Source organism: Dermochelys coriacea, chromosome 9 (genome assembly GCF_009764565.3).
Source record: "Dermochelys coriacea isolate rDerCor1 chromosome 9, rDerCor1.pri.v4, whole genome shotgun sequence".
NCBI lineage: Eukaryota > Metazoa > Chordata > Testudines > Dermochelyidae > Dermochelys > Dermochelys coriacea.
The window spans coordinates 64908881-64936637 of record NC_050076.1 but is presented as its reverse complement, the minus strand read 5'-3'; the positions used below and the strand labels follow the sequence as shown (position 1 = coordinate 64936637).

Here is a 27757-nt window from a genome sequence, read left to right as displayed (position 1 = left end):
CCAGGACATTTTAGCAACCAGCCAGGTGTCCTCCAGACATTGCCAATTATTGGGATGGACTATCAATGATTCTGCTTGTTGCATTTAGCCATTTATTAGGCCTTTGCAGGAACTTAGCATAACGAAGGCAAGCCGGGAGTGGGGGGAATGCCAGCTATCACATGAAGTAGGCTTGACTCTACACCTCTCTGATATGCTGGGGTATGCATCTGTAAAAAACAGGAAATCTGGCTATATTTCAGGACTGTTGTTATTGGGAAATATGGCTACCAGATTAACTGCTTGGAAATTGCTTGATTAACAATTATTTTTTTTGGTGATATGTTTTGTAACATCTGCTTTTGGCCCAGTGACTGATTTTGTTTAGTCAGCAATGTAACCCCCTTTTTTTATTGATATGTCTCTGTAACTTTTTGAGTATAAGAGGGGAATTGTGGGTCTGGGCCAAGTGGATCGCTTCGTGGACAAGTTGAGATCTCCAGCCACCTGAATACCACTCCAAACTCCTAGCAGGTAATTTTCAGTTCAGGGTGCTCTGTAACCTATTGTGTTTGTATGTGCTTGAGACTAAACAAAGCAGTGACTTCAAGTAAAGGTATTCTAGGGAGAGTGCTGGCTTTAAGTGAAAGCACGTGGTTTTGATTTGTTTGTGTCAGCCATATAGCAGGCAGAAGCACTGCCTCTCCCTTGGTCTGTCCTGATACCACCTCACGGAGAGTAAAGTTACCTAGAGCTTTGGGTTCGGGGAGGCTGTCTGCTTCCCCAGCTGCCATGTGGGGAGTTAGGCAGCTTGCAGCATGCCTACCAACCAGATCAAGACCTACAAGGAAGTGAGGCAGGGCAATGCCTATTTGCCCCGGTTGGAGAGTTGTGCTGGTGCTTCGGTGTGAGATTAGGCTCTGATGCCTAGACTGAGGTAGTGTACATGTGCTCAGAGGCACCAAGGGAACTTTTAGAGCAAAAACTTAGGTGCCAAATGAGTTAGGAACCTACAGGGTTGGGTGGCAGCTGAGGGGGGATTTTCTGGCTTTGTTTACCTATTATGTGGACTGAACATTCTTAGATTCCTCTGACTTCGATGTGGGCCGGTAGCATGTACTGAGCACACTCCTCAGTTCACTCCCCAGCTCAGCACTGCAGGCCTGCTGCTTCAGCAAGATCTGTACTGCCACCGAAAACTCTGCTGGCATGCCCAGGGTCATTTGCCCCATTGTAAAAACAGGTCAAAGGTAAGGGGAGGCTCTAGTCATCCAAAATCCCCAAACTTGTACCCCAGATGTTATTCGGGGTCCTCATCAGGCATGCCAGCTCTCAAGCCAGTTTGGCTCTGCATTTGCATTTGAGAACATTTTAAAATTAAACAGAGCTCACTGGCTGGAAAAGGAAGGGAGCTGAATCTCAGGAACCCCATGACCGTGACCCCAAATGATACCCAACGCCTTTTCCTAGCCTGCAAATTTCCACACCAATCTGACTTGTCTATGAACTTTAGAGCACTTTGAAAATGTATTTTTGAACAGAAATGCTACCGCAGCCTTTGGACGTCTCTTGCGCCTGTTGGCATTCCAGGTTTTGCTCACAGCAGCATCACTTTGTAAAACCAAAGTAAAAATGTAACAGAGTTTGGATGATTGGGTTTTGGAGCTGTGTGTTGGTCAGCTCAGAGGAAGGCTAGTGAGATGCATTCTATGTGAATACTGCTCATTTCCCCTCCAGCTTTGTGCAAAAACCTTTCTTTCCCATCCCAAGAACGAGCATGAAATATCAGCAGTGGTGTGTCAGTAACCTATCTACATGCTGCCCTTTATAATCCTGCTCCTATTACCTACAGTGTGAGCACTTTTGAGAGCAAAGAGAAGAAACACTCAGACATGGTCACACGTGAAAGATGATACAACAATGTAGAAGGTAACTATGTCTCCGCCTGCTGATGGCTTTACAAAGTAGGACCATGCCTTTGAATTCATGGCATGGATAGCCCTGACCTAACCAGACAGTTAATGAAGAACGCAGCAGTCGCTGAATTAAGTAGTCCTTGCTCAGTATCACTAGCAAGATTTGAAGGTAGTTAACTGCAGTCCAAGCCAACTGCAGCTTTTCAAGAGTCAGCAGCCTATATCTCACTGGTATCTTGATTGTTTTTTTACCACAGTACATCTCTGAATAATATGTGCTACATGTGGTTTGCTAAGAAGAACAAAACAAGGGAGAAACTGCCTCCAACAATGGCCTCCTTCAGGCAGCATCTGAAATGTGCAAACTGTCAGCCCTACATATGGAATCATGCAACAGTTCAGTATCTTCAAATGTCCTCTGTCAAGAACAGATGGGTGATAGCATGGGACAACTTGTTCCTAAAATGGCGGTGCTGCCACCTGCTCCAGACGCCATCCTCACCTTTGTGCATTGTGGCTGTGAGAGTATCTGTGCAACAAGGAGATGCAAATGCTACAGGGAAGATATGGTTTATGTGATGCATGCAGCTGTGACAGTGACGAGTGTAGCAACAGAGTATCAAATACATCAGAAAGGTTCTGAGGGGAGAATAGAAGGGTTTCAACTATCTCCAAATTACTGTGACTATTTTATGAGTTAATATAGCTCAAAGGGGTGTTGATGAGACATTCAGTAGTTTATAGTTATATGGAGAGGTTACATAAGAGTGCATGATTGTACTTCGTTATTCACATGATATATTCATACAAGAGAGTCTCCAGCCTTTCTACTAAGAATCATTACTGTTATATAAGTTTCAGAGTAGCAGCCGTGTTAGTCTGTATTCGCAAAAAGAAAAGGAGTACTTGTGGTACCTTAGAGACTAACAAATTTATTAGAGCATAAGCTTTCGTGAGCTACAGCTCACTTCATCGGATGCATTTGGTGGAAAAAACAGAGGAGAGATTTATATACACACACACACAGAGAACATGAAACAATGGGTTTATCATACACACTGTAAGGAGAGTGATCACTTAAGATAAGCCATCACCAACAGCAGGGGGGGAAGGAGGAAAACCTTTCATGGTGACAAGCGGGTAGGCTAATTCCAGCAGTTAACAAGAATATCAGAGGAACAGTGGGGGGTGGGGTGGGAGGGAGAAATACCATGGGGAAATAGTTTTACTTTGTGTAATGACTCATCCATTCCCAGTCTCTATTCAAGCCTAAGTTAATTGTATCCAGTTTGCAAATTAATTCCAATTCAGCAGTCTCTCGTTGGAGTCTGTTTTTGAAGCTTTTTTGTTGAAGGATAGCCACTCTTAGGTATGTGATCGAGTGACCAGAGAGATTGAAGTGTTCTCCAACTGGTTTTTGAATGTTATAATTCTTGACGTCTGATTTGTGTCCATTCATTCTTTTACGTAGAGACTGTCCAGTTTGGCCAATGTACATGGCAGAGGGGCATTGCTGGCACATGATGGCATATATCACATTGGTAGATGCGCAGGTGAACGAGCCTCTGATAGTGTGGCTGATGTGATTAGGCCCTATGATGGTATCCCCTGAATAGATATGTGGACAGAGTTGGCAACGGGCTTTGTTGCAAGGATAGGTTCCTGGGTTAGTGGTTCTGTTGTGTGGTGTGTGGTTGCTGGTGAGTATTTGCTTCAGATTGGGGGGCTGTCTGTAAGCAAGGACTGGTCTGTCTCCCAAGATCTGAGAGAGCGATGGCTCGTCCTTCAGGATAGGTTGTAGATCCTTGATGATGCGTTGGGGAGGTTTTAGTTGGGGGCTGAAGGTGATGGCTAGTGGCGTTCTGTTGTTTTCTTTGTTGGGCCTGTCCTGTAGTAGGTGACTTCTGGATACTCTTCTGGCTCTGTCAATCTGTTTCTTCACTTCAGCAGGTGGGTATTGTAGTTGTAGGAATGCATGAGGAATGTTTCCTGAGGAAACTACAGTCCATTGGTGATCTTCCTAAAAACACCATCCTAGCCACTATGGATGTAGAAGCCCTCTACACCAACATTCCACACAAAGATGGACTACAAGCCGTCAGGAACAGTATCCCCGATACTGTCACGGCTAACCTGGTGGCAGAACTTTGTGACTTTGTCCTGACCCATAACTATTTCACATTTGGTGACAATGTATACCTTCAAATCAGCGGCACTGCGATGGGTACCCGCATGGCCCCACAGTATGCCAACATTTTTATGGCTGACTTAGAACAATGCTTCCTCAGCTCTCGTCCCCTAATGCCCCTACTCTACTTGCGCTACATTGATGACATCTTCATCATCTGGACCCATGGAAAAGAAGCTCTTGAGGAATTCCACCATGATTTCAACAATTTCCATCCCACCATCAACCTCAGCCTGGACCAGTCCACACAAGAGATCCACTTCCTGGACACTACGGTGCTAATAAGCGATGGTCACATAAACACCACCCTATATCGGAAACCTACTGACCGCTATTCCTACCTACATGCCTCTAGCTTTCATCCAGATCAGACCACACGATCCATTGTCTACAGCCAAGCGCTACGATATAACCGCATTTGCTCCAACCCCTCAGACAGAGACAAACACCTACAAGATCTCTATCATGCATTCCTACAACTACAATACCCACCTGCTGAAGTGAAGAAACAGATTGACAGAGCCAGAAGAGTACCCAGAAGTCACCTACTACAGGACAGGCCCAACAAAGAAAACAACAGAACGCCACTAGCCATCACCTTCAGCCCCCAACTAAAACCTCTCCAACGCATCATCAAGGATCTACAACCTATCCTGAAGGATGAGCCATCGCTCTCTCAGATCTTGGGAGACAGGCCAGTCCTTGCTTACAGACAGCCCCCCAATCTGAAGCAAATACTCACCAGCAACCACACACCACACAACAGAACCACTAACCCAGGAACCTATCCTTGCAACAAAGCCTGTTGCCAACTCTGTCCACATATCTATTCAGGGTATACCATCATAGAGCCTAATCACATCAGCTACGCTATCAGAGGCTCGTTCACCTGCGCATCTACCAATGTGATATATGCCATCATGTGCCAGCAATGCCCCTCTGCCATGTACATTGGCCAAACTGGACAGTCTCTACGTAAAAGAATGAATGGACACAAATCAGACGTCAAGAATTATAACATTCAAAAACCAGTTGGAGAACACTTCAATCTCTCTGGTCACTCGATCACAGACCTAAGAGTGGCTATACTTCAACAAAAAAGCTTCAAAAACAGACTCCAACGAGAGATTGCTGAATTGGAATTAATTTGCAAACTGGATACAATTAACTTGGGCTTGAATAGAGACTGGGAATGGATGAGTCATTACACAAAGTAAAACTATTTCCCCATGGTATTTCTCCCTCCCACCCCACCCCCCACTGTTCCTCTGATATTCTTGTTAACTGCTGGAATTAGCCTACCTGCTTGTCACCATGAAAGGTTTTCCTCCTTCCCCCCCCTGCTGTTGGTGATGGCTTATCTTAAGTGATCACTCTCCTTACATTGTGTATGATAAACCCATTTTTTCATGTTCTCTCTGTGTGTGTATATAAATCTCTCCTCTGTTTTTTTCACCAAATGCATCCGATGAAGTGAGCTGTAGCTTACGAAAGCTTATGCTCTAATAAATTTGTTAGTCTCTAAGGTGCCACAAGTACTCCTTTTCTTTTTACTGTTATATAAGTAGTTTACATAAATTGTCATTGTATTCAGTGATGGTGAGAAGATAATTACAGTTGTACTAAGTTTGCTTTAGACTTACATCTCCAGTCAAGCAGATAACATCAAAAATATATGTTTTGTAATTAGGGGGTAGGGGACCTTATTATTTGCATACCTTCACAAAAATAGCAGACAGAAAAACTTTTCTCAACTCAGTCCATTCTACAAATGATGACAAATGTTTTGATGTATTACATGATAAAAACAAGCTTAGACTATCATGTGATTACAGAGTTTTGCTTTAACTGAAGGCAAAGTAGTACAGAAAAATACATAAAATATATCACGTGGGCTAAATATTTCCCAAAACAGTATTACTTTGAGTATATAATTACATTATGAATTGTATTTAGAAAGTTTCTGCCAATTTTGGCCAAAATTAGACTGTTTCTATGAGTTATGGCCCTTTTTGTGAGTTTGATTTCTTTGGATTAGATGCCTGATAACATTTAAACATTTTGTGACACAGAAAAGCTGCACCACTTCCAGCATCTATATCCATGATATGTGCCTAACATATAGCAATTAAATTTTTCTAGCTGATGGGTTACACCTTAGTGCCCAAAAATGGGTCTGGGCTGGTAGACTATAGGCTCTGAAAGTGGAGGACCAAGTGTGAGATTCTTGGCTAAACCTGTGATGAGTGTAAAATTCCTGGAGAAAACAATGGTGCATTTCTAGTAGGAGCAAGTTAAGCTATGGTCCACCAAGGGCTGAACTCCTGTAACTCCATTGACATCAATGGAGTGACACCCTCGATGAATTTGGCCTGTGCAGTTAGAGCCCAATCCAAAGCCCAGTGAGTGAATGGAGGTCTTTCCTTTGACTTTAATGGGGGTTGGATCAAATGCTCAAATATCTCATACATGGGATCCTGTAGCCTATTCACAGGAAGCAAATGTGGAGATTGTTTTCTCTGAAGATAGCTCCCGTGGTCAATAATGTGAACTCAGCCAGAGTGTTGCATGGTACAGAGGGTGCTGGAGCAGGCACTCTGCATACTCCTGCTTCTCCGTTGCTAAGCCAAAGTTATCCTTCCTTCTATCCCTTCCACCCTGCTGAGGTTGCACAGGATATAAGTGGAGGTAGATTTCAACCTAATATATTTCCTATTGTGTTTGCATTAGCATCTGGGATATGACTTAGCAGATTTTTCAAATGCTACTGAAAGTAACATAGGCTCTCTAATATAAGCTAACTGTCTTTAAATGCATTTGGGATTATTGTTATGAAATACAACAGGGCTATAGAGAGAATACATTACTCTTGACATCTTGAGGCTCAGCATCCCACAGTGAGAGCCCCCTCTTAAGTAAATGCAGTTGTGGAAACCTGCCTTTGGAACGTATTTTTGTGCAACAGTGCTTTTTCCAGCCCTGCCGAATGCCCTGTTTGTTGCCATTTATTCCTTCGGATGCTTAGAATGCAATTGATCTCTACCTCTATTGAAACCAACATTAAACTCCCCACCCTGCTCCCTGCTTTTTTTTATGGGGTGGGGGTGGCATTGCAGAGATTGTGAGAACATCCAACTAGCCCTGTGCAATGATGATGGTCTCTCCAGTGTCAGAGGAGATCTCACAGGCCTGATGCTGTTATCAACAATCCAGGTGAAAGAAAGTGAGTGTGGGGAGGGGAAGAGAATACAAGATGCACCTCATACTGCAGAACGCAAATAGAGTTAAGAGCCTGGAAATGGGATCAGAAGAACTAGAGGTGGTGAAGACCTGTTAGAGCTCTAAATGCTATCTCTTGCTAGTGGTACCCCCTGCCTCCCCATATATACGAACATAAGAACGGCCATACTGGGTCAGACCAAAGGTCCATCTAGCCCATTATCCTATCTGCCGACAGTGGCCAATGCCAGGTGCCCCAGAGGGAATGAACAGAACAGGTAATCATCAAGTGATCCAGTCCCTGTCACGCATTCCAGGTTCTGGCAAACAGAGGCTAGGGACACCATCCCTATATAGTGGAGACATCATGGGACAATATATGGAGATTACTCTTGATCCTAACCAAAGAGTCAAAATATGCTTTGTACCCAATCTCTGCCAGAGATGGTTAGCAAACCTAGACAATGAGGAGGGTCCTCACCTCTCCGCTTGCCTTGCACTTGTGTGTGCACACACCTGCATGCATCTGAGCCTCAAACCCTTACCAGAGCCCACTGTCAGACTGACACCCCACTGGATAAAAAGTCGTAGCTCTAACCAAGTGCACCAAAGAGATCTTCCCCCCGATAGCACTCTTCTCTCAGGAAGTTGCTGTTAGATACATAACTCACCCATGTAGCAGGCGAGCCATGGCTGACAGAGTGGTGCAACAGGCACAGCCTGCTAAAGTGATCTAACACTTCTCTGTGTCTATGTGTGTCTGTTGGTCTGTCATTGTCACTGGCTTGGAGGAGAACAAGTGCCAGGGCTTCTCTCAGGCTAATGTGCAGAGACCCATGATGCACTGTAGATTCTCCGCTAGCCAGAACTGCAGTCTCAGCTCTCTCGGGCCTGTGTCAAGGATGGAACATTGCAAATGAGGTGACCTAGCATCTGGGATGCTGGGTAACATTTTCAAAAGTACCTAAGTCCCAGAGCCTCAAAGGTACTTAAGCACCCATTGAAATCTGTGGAAGTTAGGTGCCTAAATACCGTTGAGGATCTGCACCCACATGCCCCGACAGTCTAAGTCCTATGAATTTTCACTAGCCCTGTTGAGTCACTTAGACATTTTGGAAAATGGCCCTTGCCAGCTAGCTGCACACACCTCTGAGACAACAGGCGCCGGAGGTACAGTACAGTCTGCCTTACCCAGAGAAGTCCTGGCCGGTGTGGAGTCTCTCTTGATCCAGAAGGAAACCCAGGACAAAACTACAGTCAGGATGCAGGGGATATAGGTCTGAATGGCAAAATAGCCCATCCGCCTGCTCAGATCAAAGGAAACCGTCATGACCATATAGTCCCCTAGAAAAAGGCCATAAAGAGGCAGACAAATCAGCATAGTAGGAGGTGGAGATGGTTAATCACTCTTTTATTCCTATTATCTATCATACTTACACAGCCCGCAGGACCATACTGTCTGAGCCCCTCACAAGCTTTAATGTATTGAGCTACACAACACCCTGGTAAGGTAGAAAAACACTACCCTCATTGGGCAACTGGAGACACAAAGTGACTTGCCCAAGGACATGCATAAAGTCTGCAGCAGACCAGGGAGTAGAACCCAGTTTTTCCTAGATCACAGGCTAGAGCCTTAACCACCAGGCCATGCTTCCTCACTACCCTTTGAGGAACAAACTCCCCTTCATGAAGAACATATTGCCTTTTTCTTGCTACATGACATTGAGCTTGGAGGCCCACGAGACCTTTGAATTCACATGGCAAGTTTGTGGCTTGCCTCCATAGTTGACCATTTAAATATGAACAAATAGAGGGCCTGAAGGTGCCAATGACTGCTTTGCAAAAGAGCCAGGCCCTGAAAACCTAAGGCTGATTGGTGTCATTTAAGGCACAACTCACTCTCTCACCACCACGGCCAGCTATGAACGTCTACATGCAAAATTTCTACCTTAACAAAAGAGGCTGAGAGGATCCCAACACCGCCATCTACTTGCCGCTCCTCCTTTGCTTTGACACTACACCCTTGTGTGTGTGTGTGCATCCAAACACAGCCCTAGGCAACTCACCATAGTGAAGTCTAGGAAGCAAGGAGAAGCTACACCTAGCCAGGGCTGCAGTGACAATGGGAGAGGTGGGATCCATTCAATATCTCTTTGCCATTAGACGTACGGCTTATAACTCAGTCAGCCCGTCATTTTACTCCTTAGTCAATATTGCTTACTGACAGATACTAGCCCCTTTTGTCACACACATAAAGCAGCAACTAATTTGCAGACATCATTACATACTGGTCCACCCACCAGCACACTGATCACTGATTCCTAGCTCTGCTGCTGAAGAGTTTCTTGTCCTTCAAATCTCTCCTGAAAATCTGCTTCTCCCAGGGAGCCTGCCCAGCAGCCAGATCCATGTCTTCCCCTTCCTGAGCTTTGGCCCCGGTTTCTTGGCCTGGGATGGCTGGTCTCCTGGCCCTTAAACCAGAAACAGTTCTGGGCAGGATGGTGTTTTACTCCGAAAGACTCATGCACATTCACAGTGCTATGGAGCCACATCTTCCTTGACCCTTTACGCACTCTTTAACCAGGCAAAGCTTCCTTTGACTGCAATGGATTATAATGGGGCACAGCTTTGGCCTGTTAACAATGCATTCCAGGTGGATGTGCAGAGCCATTCTGGGGGGGTCACCTGCAAGTACGCTGAGCAGAAAGCACTGTGATGGCTTGGTGCAGCAAATCTGAGCCCCCCCTTCCCTGTGGGGGGGTAGAGGGGTCTCTGGGGAATGAGAAGACAGAGCCAGCCCCTTCTACTGTGGGGCAGAGGGGGTTGTGGGGGGTGAGAGGGGCAAAGCCAGCCACTCCTCATGTGGGGCAGAGGGGGCCCCTCCCTGTATAGGGTTGATAATGGCTCTGGGGATGAGGGGGCAGAGCCAGCCTCTCTCTATGTGGGACAGAGGGGGTTTTGGAGGGTGAGGAGAAGAGCCAGCCCCTTCCAGTGAGGGACAGAGGAGGGGGGACATGGTGGGGAGCAAAGCCAGCCCCTTCCAGTAAGGGGCAGAAGGAGCAAGAGGGACAGAGCCAGCCCCTCCCAGCATAGGGCAGAGAGGGGTCCTGGGGGTGAGGGGAATAAGCTAGGACTCAAGACTTTTGAGCTGAGACGGAAGGTAGCTAAGAACATAAAGAGCTGCCATGTTGGGTCAGCCAATGGCCAATCTAGCCCAGTAGCCGGTTTGCAACAGCATCCAGTACCAGAGCGTCAGGGGGCGTGCACAGAGAGAGAGATCCACCCCATCGTCCCATCCCAGCTCCAGGCAGTGAGAGCATTGCCCCGAGTATGGGGTTGCATCCCTGCCCATCCTGGCTAATAGCCACTGATGGCCTTGTCCTCCATGGACTTGTCTAGTTGTTTTTTGAACCCAGTTATACCTTTCGCCTTCACAACATCTTCTGGCAAGGGAGTGCAACCCATGTAATTTAGGGCTTGGTTTCCTTTGTCCGATGTGATTTACCAGCTGGCCAGTATCCTTGCTATTTCTGTAGCCAGCAGCCTGTTCACTGCAATTCTCAGATCCACCCCACATGTGTCTATCAGTGCCATTGTGGGACACTCATGGCCCACTGCTGGAATGGAGCTGGTCCGACTGACCTGTGCATGCAACACCTGCCTGGGGGCTCCGGGCTCTGTTCTCGTTGGACGGGCTGCTGCAGCCTTTGTCTGTCTCTACCTCTCAGCCTCTCTTCTGCTTTAATCCCTTTGCCCTCGCTGCCAAGCTGCTAACTTGGCATCTGAGCTTTTTAAACCAAGAGGTGTTGGCATAAATCTGCGCTTTTTGATGGTTTAACATATGTGCATGGTTCCCTGGCCAGCTGCTTTCGCCGGGAAAGGAGACGGGAAAAGCGGTTTGTTTTGATGGGTCCATTTCCCTTACCACGGTGCAGAGTCAGCTGACCCAGGGGGCAGGTTTCACATCTGTAAGGATGAGAGATTTGGCAGTGCCCTGACCATATTTCCCTGCGACAGATTCTTCGCTCCTACTTCCCCAAAGAGCGGATCCTGGAGAAACCCTTTGCTCCTTGGGGGAGAAGGCAATTCTCTCTCAATGCACTGTTCAATCCTGGCTCTCATGGGTGCCGTTACCATCCTGGAGTTTGAAATGCTCCATTTCTAGTGCTCCCTCCTAGAGTAAACAGGTGTGTTCGCTCCCCGTGCTTATACAGACATGGGTTTCCTCCATACGGCTGAACCTCAGTTCTTAGGGTCCAAGCCTGAAGGTTTGCTGTCTTGTGTGGATCAACCCCACTTCCACTGCTCCCCTTTGCGGGGCTGTTTTCCTTTCATCAGCAAGGCCTTGCCCCCTTCTGGCGCAAGGGTGGGGGGGATTTGCTCTCCATGCTGTCCCTCTCCCAGGCCTCCCCTCCCCATCACATCATGCCAGCAATCCTACAGCAACTGTGTGCTGCCAACACAGCGCATAGTGGGGAGTCAGCCGAGCCCCTCCCTATCACATCACATTCCCCCTCTTCTCCGAGGGGGCAGGTGCTCCGCAGTGGTGGTGCTCAGCTGGGCTCTCCTGAATGCAAGGTCTCTGCTGCTACCTTCTGCTGCACAGCTGTGGAATTCATATCTCCTTCACTGAAAGCCCCCCTAATTTACAATTCACCCTGCTCCCACTCTGCTGCCTATTCCACAAGTCCCAGGGTAGCAGCATTTTCTTCACACAGCTAATATTTGTCTGTCAAGGACGCACCCCTCTCCGCTCAACCTTTTCTATGTGTAGTTGTGTTCTCTAGCCAGGCAGGCATCTCAACCACTGGCCTCATCCCGCCAGGTACAAGCCTTCTCCAGTCCTGGAGAGGAGCCAGCGGTGGTGCTAAAACCTGCTGCTCCTAGGGCAATGGAGACAAGTGTTGATGATAAAAGAGATCACACTCCTGAAGCTGAATGGGGGCAGCCCAGCTTGGAAGAGCTAGAGACTGGAGGTGACAGAGGATTTCAGGTTCCCTGGTGAGCTCAGTGAAGCTGATGATTGGGGATGGGGCGGGGTTCCCTGATGATATCAGTAAAACCACTGCTGACGGGGAAGGGCTAGGGACTGAAGAGTCTCCAATCCCTGGTGATATTGGCATTGCAAAGCTGGTTTACATTTATGCAGGTTTCTGCAGTGAGAGGCTGCACATGGGAACATGGGCTGTCGTGCATCAGGCCCAGCTCTGCTAGCCAAAGGGACGTGTTGCGACTGAGCTTGCCCGTGTGGAGCTATAAGTTTTCACTCCACTCCTGTCGTTCTCCCCATCCTGTTGTCCTTCCTGAGACATTAATTTACAGATCTTTGCACTTCAGCAGCATCTTTCAAGGAAGGCTCTCATAGCACAATGCAAATGTTAGTTCATTCACCCTCACACCTATTCTCACCCTCAGTTTACAGAGAGGTACACAGTGGGCCAGAAAGCTTCAATGACTTGCCCAAAGTCACACAGCAAATTCATAGCAGGGCAAGGAGTAAAACCAAGGAGTCCTGACATCCCTCCACTTACTCCTGCCGTTAGACACCACTGTTGTCTTCACCTCTGAGGGTTTGCTTAGCTCCATTACAACACAACTCATATGCATCAAGGACAGCTAGCACGTGGCAGGGTGGCCGTTCGATGGAACCTGAGTTCAGACTGATTATGTCCCCCAGCTGCAGCCACAACTAAGAGCAATTTCTGCATAACGTTCCATCAGCTGGCCTGTCCTGGAGACTCCTGAAGATGGGCTAGCAGCATACTACAGCTATGGCTTCAGCGAGGACATTTACATTCTGCAATGGCGCAGACATGGGAGCTGTCCTGAGACAAGGCCCTACGACTCATTTACTCCTCCACGTCTCAGCCATTGACTCCCATTCTGCCTGGCCCTCATGCTGTCCCCAACCACACTCTTTATCCCCATTCCCCTTCCTTCCTGACCCTTGCTGTCACTAGCTAGGTCCTTTCTCTGCTCTGTCCCATCCTCAGGCTGTGAGTGGATATCCTGTGCCTCTGTCCTACCCCATACTGTGCCTAGCTACCTGCTGTGTCTGTGCCCTTCTCCATGGGCATAGCGAGCATATCTCCCTACAGGTTGCCTGCAGCTGGACCCTTCTTTTAATGACTCTATCTTTGGCTTTATGGCTTCCTGGTGCTTCCCACCAATCCCCTAAGCACTCTGCCCTCTCCTACTGTGTGCACATGCTCTCTGAAACTGGGGAGAGCCCCCTTGTAACACAGCAGTGTTTCTATCGGGCCAGGATCCCTTACCAGCCCCTGTCCTGAGAACTTCTGACGTGTTCCTCAGGCCTGTGAAATCAAACTGATAAAGTCTCCAGGTGCGCTGGTCTGAGACTTCAATGGAGTAACGCCTCCAGCGGTAGATAATCTCCTCTCGCGGGTAACCATCTGGGGACGGGACAAGGACACAAGGACAATGGGTGAATTGCCATGACACCTTGTGCAGAAATAAAAACTTTGCATGTCTCTTTGGTGCCATCTGCTCTGGAGACAATTTGGACCACTGTGATATATTGTTGCTATTTCCTATTTGTAGTGTGGTCGTGCCTAAAGGCCCTGCTCATGATTGGGACCCTGTTGTTCTAGACACTTTGCAAACACCCAAGAAGATCTGGGCTAGGATTCTAATTGATTCAAAGGCCATTATGATTAATGAGTCTGACCTCCGGCATAAGGCAGGGCCTAGTTTCCAAAGGGAGTTGGGCACCTAACTCATAGGCACCTTCTAACACCAAACTATGGTCCCCAAAGAACTTACTGCCTAAAGAAGACCGGCAAGCAGTAATACACAGATGACAGAGAAGCATGGGCTTGGGTCCTGATCCAGTGTACATCAGTGTGGCTCCACAGAAGTCAAGAGAGCTAGGTTGCTTTACTGCTACTGAGGATCTAAGAGCCCATTAACATGTCCAAAGATCCCTGTCTTTTGTAGTTCCAGTCCTTTAACACTGCCTCCTCCCCATCCCTCGATCCAGGTGTGTGAGCCAACAATCCTCCATCCACCCTGGCCACCCTACAGACCACTTGGTTTTAGTCCTTCCCATGACTACGATTGTTGTTTCTAGTTTAACGCTTGTGCGTTGACTCACTCTTCTCTGCTGTGAAGAAAGAAAAGGAGTACTTGTGGCACCTTAGAGACTAACAAATTTATTTGAGCATAAGCTTTCGTGAGCTACAGATCACTTCATTGGATGCATCCAATGAAGTGAGCTGTAGCTCACGAAAGCTTATGGTCAAATAAATTTGTTAGTCTCTAAAGTGCCACAACTACTCCTTTTCTTTTTGCGAATACAGACTAACACGGCTGCTACTCTGAAACTTCTCTGCTGTGGTTATTTCAGCCCCCCATCAACTTCCATTTGTACATTGCAAGCTTCTACTGAGCTATTCTCACAGCTTTGTCCCTCACCTGCCCCCCCCATGTCTGACCCCTGCAGGCTGACGTGGCAAGTGACTACCATTCTCTGTAAGAGGAGACTGTAGAGCAGGTAGCTCACTAGAGCAGGGGGTTTCCTCTCTGTGTTGTAAATTGGCTCACCTTAGTCTGTGTCCCAATAGGCCAAAAGGAGTAAGGGGTCAAATCCAGCACTAAGGGGTGGGATCCAAGCCCTGACTCCAGTGCAATTACATGGTGTGGAAGCCCACAATTGGGCGAACAGTGGGTTTGCTGGTCAGGATTGTCGTGCACTGGTGCTGCTGCATGGGAGATCATGGCTATGGCATAGCAGAGGGGGGCTACAGGATCGGAATGAAAACTTTAGTGCGGGGAGGCAGTGTGGCCTAGGGGATAAGTCATTGGACTACAACTCAGGAGACCTGCATTCAATTCCTAGTGCTGCCACCACTTTATTGGTTAACCGTAGGTGAGTCAGTTCCCCTCTCTGTGCCTGTTTCCCCATCTGTAAAATGGGGATAATATTACTGACCTCTTCCATAAAGCATGCTGAGCTCTGTGGCTGAAAACAGATAAGTACTAGAACTGGATTAGATTCTATAGGTCAGGGGTGGGGGTGGCCCCTGGATTGGAATAATGGGGTGCTGCAGATCAGGATCGAGGTGCATAGGAAGGACTGGGTGGAACAGCGGGTGTGTTGGGTCTGGAGTGAGGTGTTTGAAGAACTGGTGTGAAGGGACAGGCAGGGACTAACGGGGCACAGAGGCGCACCAGCAGAGCTAAGCTGGTCTAAGATGGGAAGGAAGGGGGTAGGGCATGTCAGCAATGGGGCGCAAAGGCAGCCCTGCCTGGGAGACACTCGCTCAGGGCTCTAGGCCAGAGGAATTATCAATCACTTTCATTCATACTTAAACTCAGTTAAGAAAGTAACTGCCACTCAAACCCTTGGGAGATGTGCTGAGAAGCTGCATACGGGGCTGGAGGGCATGGGGCTCCCCTTTGCCCTTCTTTCCTTGGCAGCCCAGGGCATGGGCTCAGTCTCCAGGTTCATTGCTTGCTGCCCCCGGATCAGCCATTCCTGTGTGATCTGAGGGGGGGCTGTGGCTGCTTTGGGCCAGACATGGCTTTAGCATGGCAGATGGTAGGCAACAGCATCAGACAGACTCCCCTAATGAGCAGCACCTAGCAGCCAGTTAGCAGGATCAGAGAGAGAGGTTGGGCTGTAATTAATGACTAGCGGCTGGCTTAAGGGACTGCTGTCAAAGCTCTTCTGTCTCTTGGCTCCATGCCACACTGGAGTTCAGCACTCGCCCTGCACATGTCCCTGGGGCTCGTGTGCACTCTCTCTTCCATTGCCTTTCAGCAAACAGTCCCTGGAGAGCCCCTGACAGATGATACCCCTCAGAGGCCGGAGCAGCGGTGCAGAGGAAGCGTTGTATTTACCGTAAGTCCTATAGGCTGCTGGTTCAGTCCGAGCTGAACTGGAACCAAAGGCTGATGTGACCCCAAAGCGTGAGATGGGTTCCTCTGCTTACATCCGATAATAATCTATCCGGAGGGCTGCCTCCTGGGTTCCAAAGGAGATCACCCGGCCCTACAGCCAGCCCCTTTGTTATAGGCGACTCAAAATACTGACACTGGGAGCAGAGGGGTGACCTCATTCCATTCCCCTCATTCCTCATCGGTGCCATTTGCAGCCCCTCCCCCCACCCTCGAGCTTGGGACATGACCCAGAAGTAATGCTGTGCTATTGCATGGGTTTCAGAGTAGCAGCCGTGTTAGTCTGTATTCGCAAAAAGAAAAGGAGTACTTGTGGCACCTTAGAGACTAACAAATTTATTAGAGCATAAGCTTTCGTGAGCTACAGCTCACTTCATCGGATGCATTTGCATCCGATGAAGTGAGCTGTAGCTCACGAAAGCTTATGCTCTAATACATTTGTTAGTCTCTAAGGTGCCACAAGTACTCCTTTCCTATTGCATGGGATTTCCCATGTGGGACTGGGGAAGCTCAAACCCCACCTCATCAAATCAGGTTGCTTTTAAAGGGAAGCTTAGCTGCCCATGCAGAGCTGTTCCCAGGGTGTCTGCAGCCCGCTGGGAAACGGGAAATGGTAGAACTTCACCAGCGCCACATGGAGATATTTTGCTGAGATAAAATGCCCTAAGGCCGTGTCTACACTGAACGAGCCCCAATTTCAGCCATCAGTGGCCAGTGACTGGTACTGCTGCAATCCCAGCGTAGGCAGCCGAAGCTGCTATTAGCACAGATGGCGCTTGCCCCAGTGCAAATAGCAGCTCTGCCTGGCTACACTAGGGCTAGTACCGGTGCAGCTAAAGCAATGGCTGCAACCAGGCCAAAGCTCTGCTCTGATGCTTCTCCTTGCCTCTCCACCCACCTCCCAGCCTGAGCATATCTCCGGTTCCCCAGCAGCTGCACCTTGCAGCAGTGACTGCTTCCTGGCTTCATTTGTAAAATGAAATGTCAAACTTGTTTTGAAGCAGGGATCTTGACGCCTCTATGATCGTTCCTTGGGAGAGGGGAGACAGGGAGAGCATGACAGCATAACTAAACTGTGTTTCTAATTAATTGTCGAGCATGCATGGCATGTACTGTTATTAGCAAAGAATGAGGGAGGGGCAAGAGGTGGGAGGGGATGAGGGGATCGTATCTCCTCCGCATTTTGTTTTCCTCATAAGCAGCTCACAGCCGTGCGTTCTGAATCTCAACAGTGGCAGGGTGATGGGGCAGGGAGATGGGGAGGGAGCTGCTGGAGGTTATGAAGCTCACTTCTGCTTTGCCATCTCCTTATGCTGATGGAAATCTCTTGCAAAGACATAAAATGGGATGACAGGCTCCAAGCTAAGTTACTGGTGGAGCCCTGTAGATAGCAGGCACCATCAGCGCTGCCCGCTCCAAGCACGGGGTATGTCTACATTACATGCTGTGCCTGGGCTCTGACTCAGGTTTGAGCGCAAGACCTGCTTCTGTCCACATGCAAATCAGTCTGACTCAGGGTCAGGCCACCAAGCACACAGGACCCAGTCCTTGGGTCCCCCAGTCCCGCTGTGACTTTGGTCCAAGTCAAGTGTGGACGCAGCTCAAGCCACAGACATGACTCAGAAGCTCGGCATAGTGCAGTATGGACTCGTTGGCATGGCAGTGAGGCCTGGTTCAGCAATTATAAACCCAGTTTTATAATGCAGTGAGGATGCTAAGGCACAGGTTTGGAAACACTGGGTCCACTACCCAGAGTCCCACAGAGCCAGGCTTAAAGTAAATGTAGACTTCCCCATAGGGTACATCTACACAGGAAAAAAAACACCCTGTGACGACTAGCCTCAGAGCTTGGGACAACAGACTCGGCTTGCTCTACAGTGCTGCAAATAGCCATGCAGACGTTCTTGCTCCAGCTGAAGCCTCGGGAGGGGATGGGTGTCACAGCCCGAGCTCCAGCCTGAGCCAGAATAACTACATGGCTATTTTTAATGCTGTCACATGAGCCCAGCAACCCCATGTCTGTAGACCCGGGTTCTGAGACTCATGGAGAATGAGCTCCAGGACCTCTGCCCTGCTATGTCCCTTGTGCCACTCTGGTGGCCAAAGGGCATGGGATATATTTTTTCACCCTTGCTTTGGGGTAATCCCCATTGGGTCATCATAGATGGCCCTTGCACCATCCTTCCCGCAGCTCCTGGCTGGTGTGCACTGTGCTCCAGCTACCTTCAATTGGTAGATGATCCTATGGGGACCACGTCCAACTGGTGTAAGTTAAAATGACCTCCAGGCTATTCTACCCTGCTCCAAGGCTGGATATATAATCAGGGAGCATAACCAGTATCCCCATTTCCCCAGTCCCCCTCTATTGCACTGAACAGAAATTTAATACAGCACAGAATCTTGTCCCAGGAGCAGGAGGAGGCCCCAGGACATGGTTGAGGTCTGTTGCTGGTGCTGTTTGGGAGAAGCCCAGCGGTACAGGAACATGGGGTCTGAATTAACACCCACCTAACAGAGTCTGTTCTCCCTGGTACAAGGGTTTGGGCCTGTTGAGTTTCTTCCTTAAACCGTATTTAAGGCACTGATACTCACAACTGGAGAAAACCAGTGGGCAGGAGTGCGTGTCCATTGGGAAATTCTGCAGCTGAAGTAGACATTCTGCCTCTATGGTCAGCCTGGAAGTGAAACAAAAGACTCAGCCTCAATGCAGCTTATTCTGACCTCAGACACAGCTGTGTAATAAACCCACATGGGAATTTTCTGGCAAACCAGTTGTCAAAAATGCTGAGTTGTCAAAACAGAAATGGTTCATAAGAAAGGATCAGGCTCACCAATTTTTTTTAATTCAAAAAATTTTTGGATTTTTTTTTTTTTTTAGAAATTGTTGAAATGTTTCATTTTGACATTTTTGAAACAAAAAATTCCAGTTTGAAATGACTGTTCATGTAGAAATTTAAGCTAATTAAGGTAAAAAAAAAAGGGTCAAAATTGAAATAAAACATTTCAAAAAAGAGTTAAACTGATCTTTTTAATGGATTTTTGGTTACAAATATGTCCATGATTTTGACTTTTCATCCTGATTTGGGATGGTAACATTCTTTGATATCTGTGTAACCTCTGTCTATCTGTGTAACCTCCACTAGCACCAGGAACCCCCAGCACTGAGATACCACTGCATCCCCTCTGCTAGATCACAGCACAGCCCCCAGTGACACCCAGCACTGAGATACCACTGCATCATCATCTCTGTGCTCCAGCACAGCAGCACAAAGGTGCAGGGGTCATTTAGTTGCTTTGCGTTTGTGGCTGATGCCCGAGACGTACCGGAGCGTGTAGAGCACCTTGCCATCATTCCAGATCCTGAGCAGCTGGTTGGGCGTGGTTATCCAGTGCGAGTCGGCCCGCTTGGAGTTCCTGAAAAAGGTGTCTGGGATCCAGATGCGGCTCACCATATTAGTGTTCAGAGTGAGGGCTTTGAGGGTACTGTTAAAGCGAAGGCGCCGGTCATACCAGGTCTGAGCAAAGAAGATATCAATGGTATATTCCTGCCAAAAGAGACAAGACAGCATGTCCTATTATGAGGAATTATCTAGCCTGAAACAGACACACAGCGCTCTGCTCCCAAAGCCCAGAGTGCAGGGTCTTGGGACCACTGAGTCAGATTCACACTCAGAACTCCTGGGAAACAGAAGATGAAAAAGACATCTGGGTGGAATGAGCAGGGGAAGATGGGCAGGTTGCCCATGTTATTGTTTACACCTAGCACCTACCGGCACCAGTTGAGATGTCATGGCGACAGAGTATGTTGGTATAGTAGTATATGCATTGTGCATATTATTAGTATATAGGTTTGTTTGTCAGCCTGAAATAGAATTTTGGGTTTGACTTTTTGATACTCTTATATCTTATAATATGTGTAAACAAAGGACAAAGACCGTGTAAGTTGCTTCTGCCTAGTCAGATGGATTTGTTAGTACAAATGGAACAGATAAGAGCAGTTAAAGTGTTACTCGGTAGGATTGCCTCAACCCCTATCTCAAGGCAAGGTCAAGCAACCAGTTGGGAGGGGCAAGGGAGGATTGGGGAGAAGGTATAAAACACTAAAAGACCAAAGAAATGCCTGTCTCTGACTGTAGCACAACCTCACTCCTTATCCCTCCCATGGGATACAAAAGGGGTGGGACTGTAGGCATGCATTGCAGGTATATTTGGGCCTGCTAAGGAGGAGAAGGAGGGAAATAGGGAACGGGGACACAGGCAAGGCCCTGCGGCGTCAGAGCTGGGAAGGGGGACATAGGGGTAAACGCTATGCGGTGTCAGAGCTTGGAACAGAACACTGGGAAACAGACTCTGCTGGCGTGTAGAGCTATGAATATGCTTGCTTGGAACTAACCCCAATAAACATCGCATTGCCTGCACTTTGGACTTCTAGTCGTCTTCTTTCTGTCTGCATGACAAGAACCAGGGGAGAGGGTAAAGGGAAAGCCCTCTAAAATATACGCATAGTAAGAGACAGCCTCTACCATGAAGTGCTTACATTCTAAACAGACAAGACGGACAATGAGTGGGAGCAGGGATACATTATTATCCCCATTTTACAGCTGGGACACTGAGGCACGGAGCAATTAACTGACTGGCCGAGGGTCACATGAATAGTCTGTGGCAGAACCAGGAAGTGAGCCCAGCTCTTGGAAAAAGCTTTGATGGAACAGTTTTCCATCGGAAAATACAGTTCTGTCAAAATCAAAAGGCATCACACAATCAGGTTGATTCTGCCAAATTCTGATTTTGAGAACAAAAGGGGAAAAAGTTCCGACATTGGTGACACATCCCCAGTTGATGTTCTCTGGATGAAACGTTTAGAAAGGGAATTTCTGTTCTGCGCCCAGCTCTGCTCTGAGTGCCAGGCCACTGCCTTAGTGACAAGACTATCCATGCTCCTGAATTTTATCAGCCAGGGTGACTGAGTAGCTTCCCATGGAGGGACCTCTTGAGTGCTTGGGAACTGGAAACCTGCTAGAAAGGCAGTTTATTCGGGGTCAGTGCATGACCTGGATTGCTGACTCACAGTAGTGAAATGAGAGAGTTACTTCATCTTGAGCAGCGTAGTGCTTCAGTTCACTGGTGTGTGTTATCCTAGCTGCATGCTCGCTCCAGTGGGTTAGGAACCAGAAACCTCCTTCCTCACAGGCAGCTCTTCTAGCAGGTGAGCCAAAAGAGAATGCCCCTCAGGCCCAGCTGGCAGGAGCCAGGCTGACCGTTCACACCTGTGAGGTGCTTTGGGTCTAGTCTACATTCCCATTCCACTGAAGCAAACTCAATGCACGTGAAAGGGTTTGCTAGCTCTGGAGACTAAATGCCAGCTCTTTCTGGAACAAGGGTGGAACATACTTCACATATCAGTATGCCTGTAGACCTCTGGAGCCCAGGGCCCAGTCAAGCCTAGTGACAGCCGGGAATATGCCTGTCTGAGCTGGGGACTTATGTCCACTAGGAACTGGGCTGAGACCACCAAACTCATTTCACACTAGCCAAGAGATTGCAATGGCCTCTGGCCACTACTATCCCGTTCCTTCCTGATTTCCTCCACTCCAGTAAAATCCTTGATGCACTCAGGCAGTGTCCGTCTCTCCTCCCTCCTGGATGGCGATGAACAGTGTCTGACTCTGCCACCTCTCTCCCTCCCTCCCTTGATTTATCTCAGTGCAAATTTTCATGACTGCATCATGTCCTCCCCCTGCTGCCCTTGCCACTGGTTTAGAACCAACTTCCAAAAATTGGCTATTAAAATAGAAACACGGCCTTGAAAAATGTGTCCTCCCCATGTGGGGAGGGGAGCAGAGTGCTAGACACACTGCTTCATCTTCCCTGCTTTGAAATGTTGTCCTTCTGCTGTCAACTGACCAGCGATGAATGTCATTGGTGTTGAATGTGCTCCACGCATGAGAATGAGATCATGGCAGAACAGCAATGCTGAGGGACGGTAGATTCATTGTGTGTGCTGGCTCCTGGGAACCTGGTCTCAATGAGAGATGGGCGGAGGAGGCTGCTGATCTGGATCAGATTTAGGCTAGGGTTCAGCATTCACGTCTGGGCTCAAGCTGCACGGGTGGCAAGGTTTTCTGAAGCATTCAGGGCCAGATTTTCTAAGTACCCAAAATCAGAGCCAGATTTTTAGAAGTGGCCAGTGCCCAACAGCTCCCCTTGTGACACTGGCAGATTTTTAAAAGAGCGCAGTGTGAAAGATGTTGAGCTTTTCTGAAAATCTGGCCTCCTTTTGTGAGCCCTTCCCTGGGGTCTGTACCTGGATGCGGTGCAATGCTATGCCAGTGTGGGTGGAGTTTTAACTTGGGAGGGTACCTGAGACAGAAGTGTCAAAGGGTAGGGGCCAGATGAAAAGCAGTCCACTGACCCTCCAAATTGGGGGTTGAACTACAGCCAACAATGGATCTTTGTAAAACAGTCATGGAAACATAACCGTTCCATATGCCATTCCAGCAAACATCATGACAGACAGTGACGACAGCCTCATTTATGCCCTAAATGCACTGTGATGGCATGGGAAGAATTCAGACTGTGAGTGTAGAGCTTTCCTGGGAACTGCAGCTTTGCATCTAATTGCAGCTGACATTGTGAGCAAAGCTGGGTGAACATTTTGCAGGGAAGAATTTACTGGCTGAGTTTGTCCCCTTTGTCCCTTGGTGAATGCTCTATGGATAGATGTTGATATTTATGAATGGGTTTGTTATTTAAAATTAGCCAAAGCATGATTTATGCAAACACATTTTAGCCTGCAGGTGGCACCTGACCCACTGCACTCTGTGACTGTTGCTATTCATAACTTCCTATTTGCGCTGCGTTTGGTCATCTAAGTCACATGATCTTGTGCTTCCGCAGCGGCTGACTCCCAGTCCCCCAAGAAACTTTCAAGGTGCTCGTGAATGACGTAAATACTCATGTAAAGATCTAGTCACACAATTATTCATAAAAATTTCCCTTTCCTCATGCACAACTGTTCCTGGAAAGCCTCACAAATACTAGCAAAGCAAAGGTGTGGATTTTACTGGAAAAATTGCTTGCAAATATATTTTTTGCAGAATCTGCCTGTGGGATTTTTGCCATCTTGCATGATGGAAAGCTCATGAAATCATCTAGATCGCCTAGATTTCAAGCCCTAGTTGTACCCCTCTTGCAGTATAATGTGGTATTGTAGCCATCTTAAATTCAGGTGCTGCCTGACACAGCACATATCTGCGCTCTGAATTCTGGTCGTACACAATTTACTTAAGTGGTCTCTCCTGCCATGATCCAGGATTTCCAGATTCCTTGTCTGCCACTGGGTCACTCTGTGACTTTGAGCAAGACTTCTCTGTGCCTCCGTTTCCCCACCTGGAAAATGATTATTGCAAAACATTCTTTTGACAATACTGCAGAGGCCATTGTGAGGATTAACTGATTGTGTGAAATATGTTTTTGGATCACTTGATGAAAGGTGCTAAAGAAGTGGAACATCTTCTAAGAGCTAAGTATCAATCCAGCCATCTGGGCAATATTTGGTGCAACACACATACACATGCTCCAGTATGACACGAGGTGCAAAAGAAACAGCCAGAGACTATTAACGAGAACCACCAGTCACTGCAAAGACTGGCTGCCTGAAGGCCACCAAAACTCCAGCTGTGACAACGCATAGTTATCCAAAGCCCAGATGGGGCGACGTGACATTCTTTATTTGGGAGTCCTATGGACTCAGATCTGATTTGGCCATTCAGCGCTTCCCCATCGCTCTGCCATCTACACTCAGTCAATCCCATCACCGGGAGCTGATTTTATGCCACTCTGCTCCATTTCATCTGCCATTCATTATTCTTTTCTTGTCGACACTAGCGGAGGCCTGCTCCCAGAAGGCTGCCCATGCCGGCTTTACTTGTTTAGCTGAGGCAGGATATTTGGGAAGAGGAGGAGTTGAGAAGGGAGGAGATCAGGGCTGCCTACACAGTGTTAAGTGATGCAATTAACATGTGGGCGGATGGCATTCAATCTACAGTTTCCTTTGTGCTGCACAGAACATGTCTCCTCGTTGCATATGCATGAAATGGTAATTGAGCTCAGTGACCAATTTTATTTCAGGATGCTAAGCTGCATTCGGAATTATTATCGTGTCATCTGAGATCCATATTGTGTGGTCTGTATTCACTGCTCAAGCAAAACTATACACATTACCCAACACTATGGAACATCTCTCTGAAACACATAACAAGCAGGAAACGCAGAGGGGGAGAGAAAAGGTTGTCCTCAAGCAGCCTTGGTGTACATTAGAGACTCAGGCTGGCAGTGTTGTACTTCTAGTGGAGGTGGCATTTTCTTCTAAAATGACTTCTTTTCCCACAGATTACCCTGCCAGCCAAAATTTCATATGCACAGTCTCAGCCCAGAAGCGAATGTGTATATGTAGATAGATAATTCCAAAAGCAATTCATTCAGCTAGTTATCTGAAGATGAAAATAATACATATTCCATTACTCTGCCTATTTCCTGTCCCTGTTCACAACTCCCCACCCCTGCTGTAGGAGAGAGCGCCTTCTCCTCTACAGAAACCTCCCTCCATCTTTGCTCCTCACTGACTGCCAACCTCTTTTCCCTCTCATCCGCTGCTGCCCTCAGCTTTCCCGCTGCTAATGTCTGCAGAGCATTAGGGAATGTATTTCTGAAGGGTACTATATGCAAGGCAGACAGCAGGGGGGTTGAATGTGGGACTGGGAGCCAGGAATTTTAATCCCAGCTGTGACAATGGGGGCCAAATTCAGAGGAGACTCTAAAGGATTCTAAACTGGTGTAATTTACACCTTCTCCTGGTTCTTTTGTAAATTATTCTGCTAAGACTCATACCCTACAGTCTCTACCTTACATCTTTTCTTGCAGATCACTTTGGAATCTGACCTTGCAAATGCAGAGGAGTCTAAAATGCTGTAATTTACAGACTGGAGGCCAAGTTCAGACCACCCCCACCCTCCTTCTACTAGCTTAAACTCAAACTGTTAAGTGCTCTTACCTTAGACCTACTTATACGCACTGCCCAGGTGTGTGCGGGACTCTATGTTAAGGAGCTAGAAGAAGCTGTAAGTAAAGCAGGGTGGAAGTTATTTTACTGTAATGTAATCTACTGACACCTTCTCTTACGGAAGGTCTACACTACTGCTTAAGTCAATGTAACTTATGTCACTTAGTGGTGTGAAAAAGACCCCCCCCACGAGTGATGCAAGTTACAGCGACCTAAGCACTGTCCACACCCGTGCTATGTTGCCAGGAGATGCTCTCCTGCCAGCATAGCTTCTGCCTCTGTAATTATGCTGACAGGAGAGCGCTCCCCTGCCAGCATAGCGTATCTTCACCAGATGCGCTACAGCGGCACAGCTGCATTGGTGCAGCTGCACTGATGTAGCACTCTAATGTGGACTTTCCCCTAGTTGCTTTTCATGCTATTCCTCTCTGCTGGCCCTGGATATGTCCATTACACAGGCTCAGACTGCGTTAGACACTGGGCTGGGTTCAGGGCAATACATAGGTGGGGCATAAATTACATATCAATTAGCAGGTATGAGTCTATAGGAGTCTAAGAGCAGCTGAGTAGGTGTGATGACCTGGCCAGAAGAAATGATGGATTACAGCAGTTTTGATTCTCCTCAACTCACTTAGCCCTGGTTGACATGGGAAAGTTGCACCATCTTAATTTCGGGCTTGTCTACACGTGGACACTCAAGAAAATTCATCCAAATTAACTATTGAAATTGAAAGTGGATTAGTTAAACTATATTAAACCATAGTGTAGACACTCTCCTTTAGAATTAAAGTGACCTTAATTTGATTTAGCTTAATTCACTTCCAAAGCAGAGATGTTAAATCAGTGTTTAAACCCTTTTAGTTAAACCAGTGCAAACCTGTGTAGATATTCTTAATTTTATTTAAAATGGGTTATTTCAGATTATTTTAAATTGATTAGGAACATATTTAAGATGAGTCAAAAAAAACTGGAATAAGAGCATCCACACAGGGATTTACACTGTTTCAATTTAAGTTAAACTGCTGCAACTTTACCATGTAGATAGGGCCTTGGATGCCTCTCTGAATTCAGTCCTGCATTGCTGTGTAGCGCTTGGAAAGTCAGGAATCCTCTCTTTGTGTCAAGTTCTTTCAGCAGAAGTGCTTCCCCACTCCCCAGGGCTGTGCTGAGGATTAGTTAGTTAATCTTCCAAGAGTGCTTTAAAGCACTATGTAGTTAAGTACTTTTATTACAACATAAAGTTGCATTGTACAATTCTCTACACTGTAAGTTCTCCAGGGAAGGATGCTGTCCAGACCCAGTACAAGGGGGCCCTGATCCTGATGGGGCGTATGAGACAATCGTAACCTACTTATTAAGCAGCAATAAGCACTAAAGATGCTTTTTGGACTAAAATAAAATGAATGACCTTGTTTGAAATCTTCAAACCTGATGCATGCCATACCTCCAACCATGGGCGCTGGCATGACATTTCAGCAAACACTTTAAAATCAGCAGCACACTTGAGGCCTATTAAATGCATAAGCTGTTGCTCCACTTGTTTCTTCTTCACAATCACATTAGCCATGCTAGGGTTTTCCTGTGCAGAGCTGGCATAAAAGGGGGAAGTAGCAGGCCTAGAACTGGCAGAGATTCCAGGACTGGAGTAACCAGATGTGCTGCCAGTCAATACAGAGCTGCATTGGCACAGCTGTCCATGGGGGAAGTTTATGCAGCTCCAGTCTGCACTATGTCTGGTCAAGTCAGTGCGATTCATCTCTGACTTTCAGCAGCCCATAAATTCACTCACCCATTAAAAAACAGCACATATCCTTAGGGAGAAACTCAAACTGCCTGTAGAAAAGGGGTTCAAGGACTGTGCACACAGTCCAGTTAAACAAGGGCTAGCATTGCCCACAGGGCTCTGAACTGGCATTGGGTCAGGAAACCAATCTACCCCTTGTTCTCCTATTGTGACAACTCTTCAGCGATTATCCCTTTTCTGCTGTGGCTGGCTTTTAATTAAGTGGAGCTCAGCTGATTTACACCAGCTGTGTATCTGACCCCTTTATGGGTTTTTTTTCCAAACCACTCAGCATTGGCCTGATTCTGATCCCATTGAAGACAAATTACGTATGTCTACACAGAGAGTAAAAAAACCCCACTGCTGGCCTGGGTCAGCGGACTTGGGCTCAGAGGCTGAAAAATTGCTATGGAGATACCTGGGCTTAGGCTGGAGCCTGAGCTCTGGGACCCTGTAAGGATGGCTACAATTATTACAATTATTAGTCCCTTAGCCTGAGCCCTAGGAATCCATGCTGCAGGTCTTTTATCAACGCTGGGAGTTGTGGAAAAATCACACTCTATGGGGCACATCCTCCACTGGTGTCAACTGTCATAGCTCTGTTGACTTCAATGGGGCTATGACAATTTACAGTGGCTGAGGATGCATTCCCCACATCTTCATGGACCTCAACCAGAATCCCTGGACATCAA

General features: G+C 47.4%; 1 protein-coding gene across 4 annotated transcripts in view; it reads right to left on the bottom strand.

Moving 5' to 3' along the window:
• LOC119861248 (gamma-aminobutyric acid receptor subunit gamma-4) overlaps positions 1–27757 on the bottom strand; it is a 79208-nt gene that overhangs the window by 11210 nt on the left and 40241 nt on the right. For 3 of the 4 annotated variants that reach the window (XM_043492272.1, XM_038416113.2, XM_038416114.2), the window contains 4 exons: positions 19546–19766; positions 18814–18896; positions 13578–13715; positions 8494–8646 (listed from right to left, as the gene is read on the bottom strand). In XM_043492272.1, the coding sequence (XP_043348207.1) occupies positions 8494–8646; positions 13578–13715; positions 18814–18896; positions 19546–19766 (595 nt within the window). The remainder of the gene's footprint in view (positions 1–8493; positions 8647–13577; positions 13716–18813; positions 18897–19545; positions 19767–27757) is intronic. The other variant, XM_043492273.1, reaches the window with a different exon arrangement.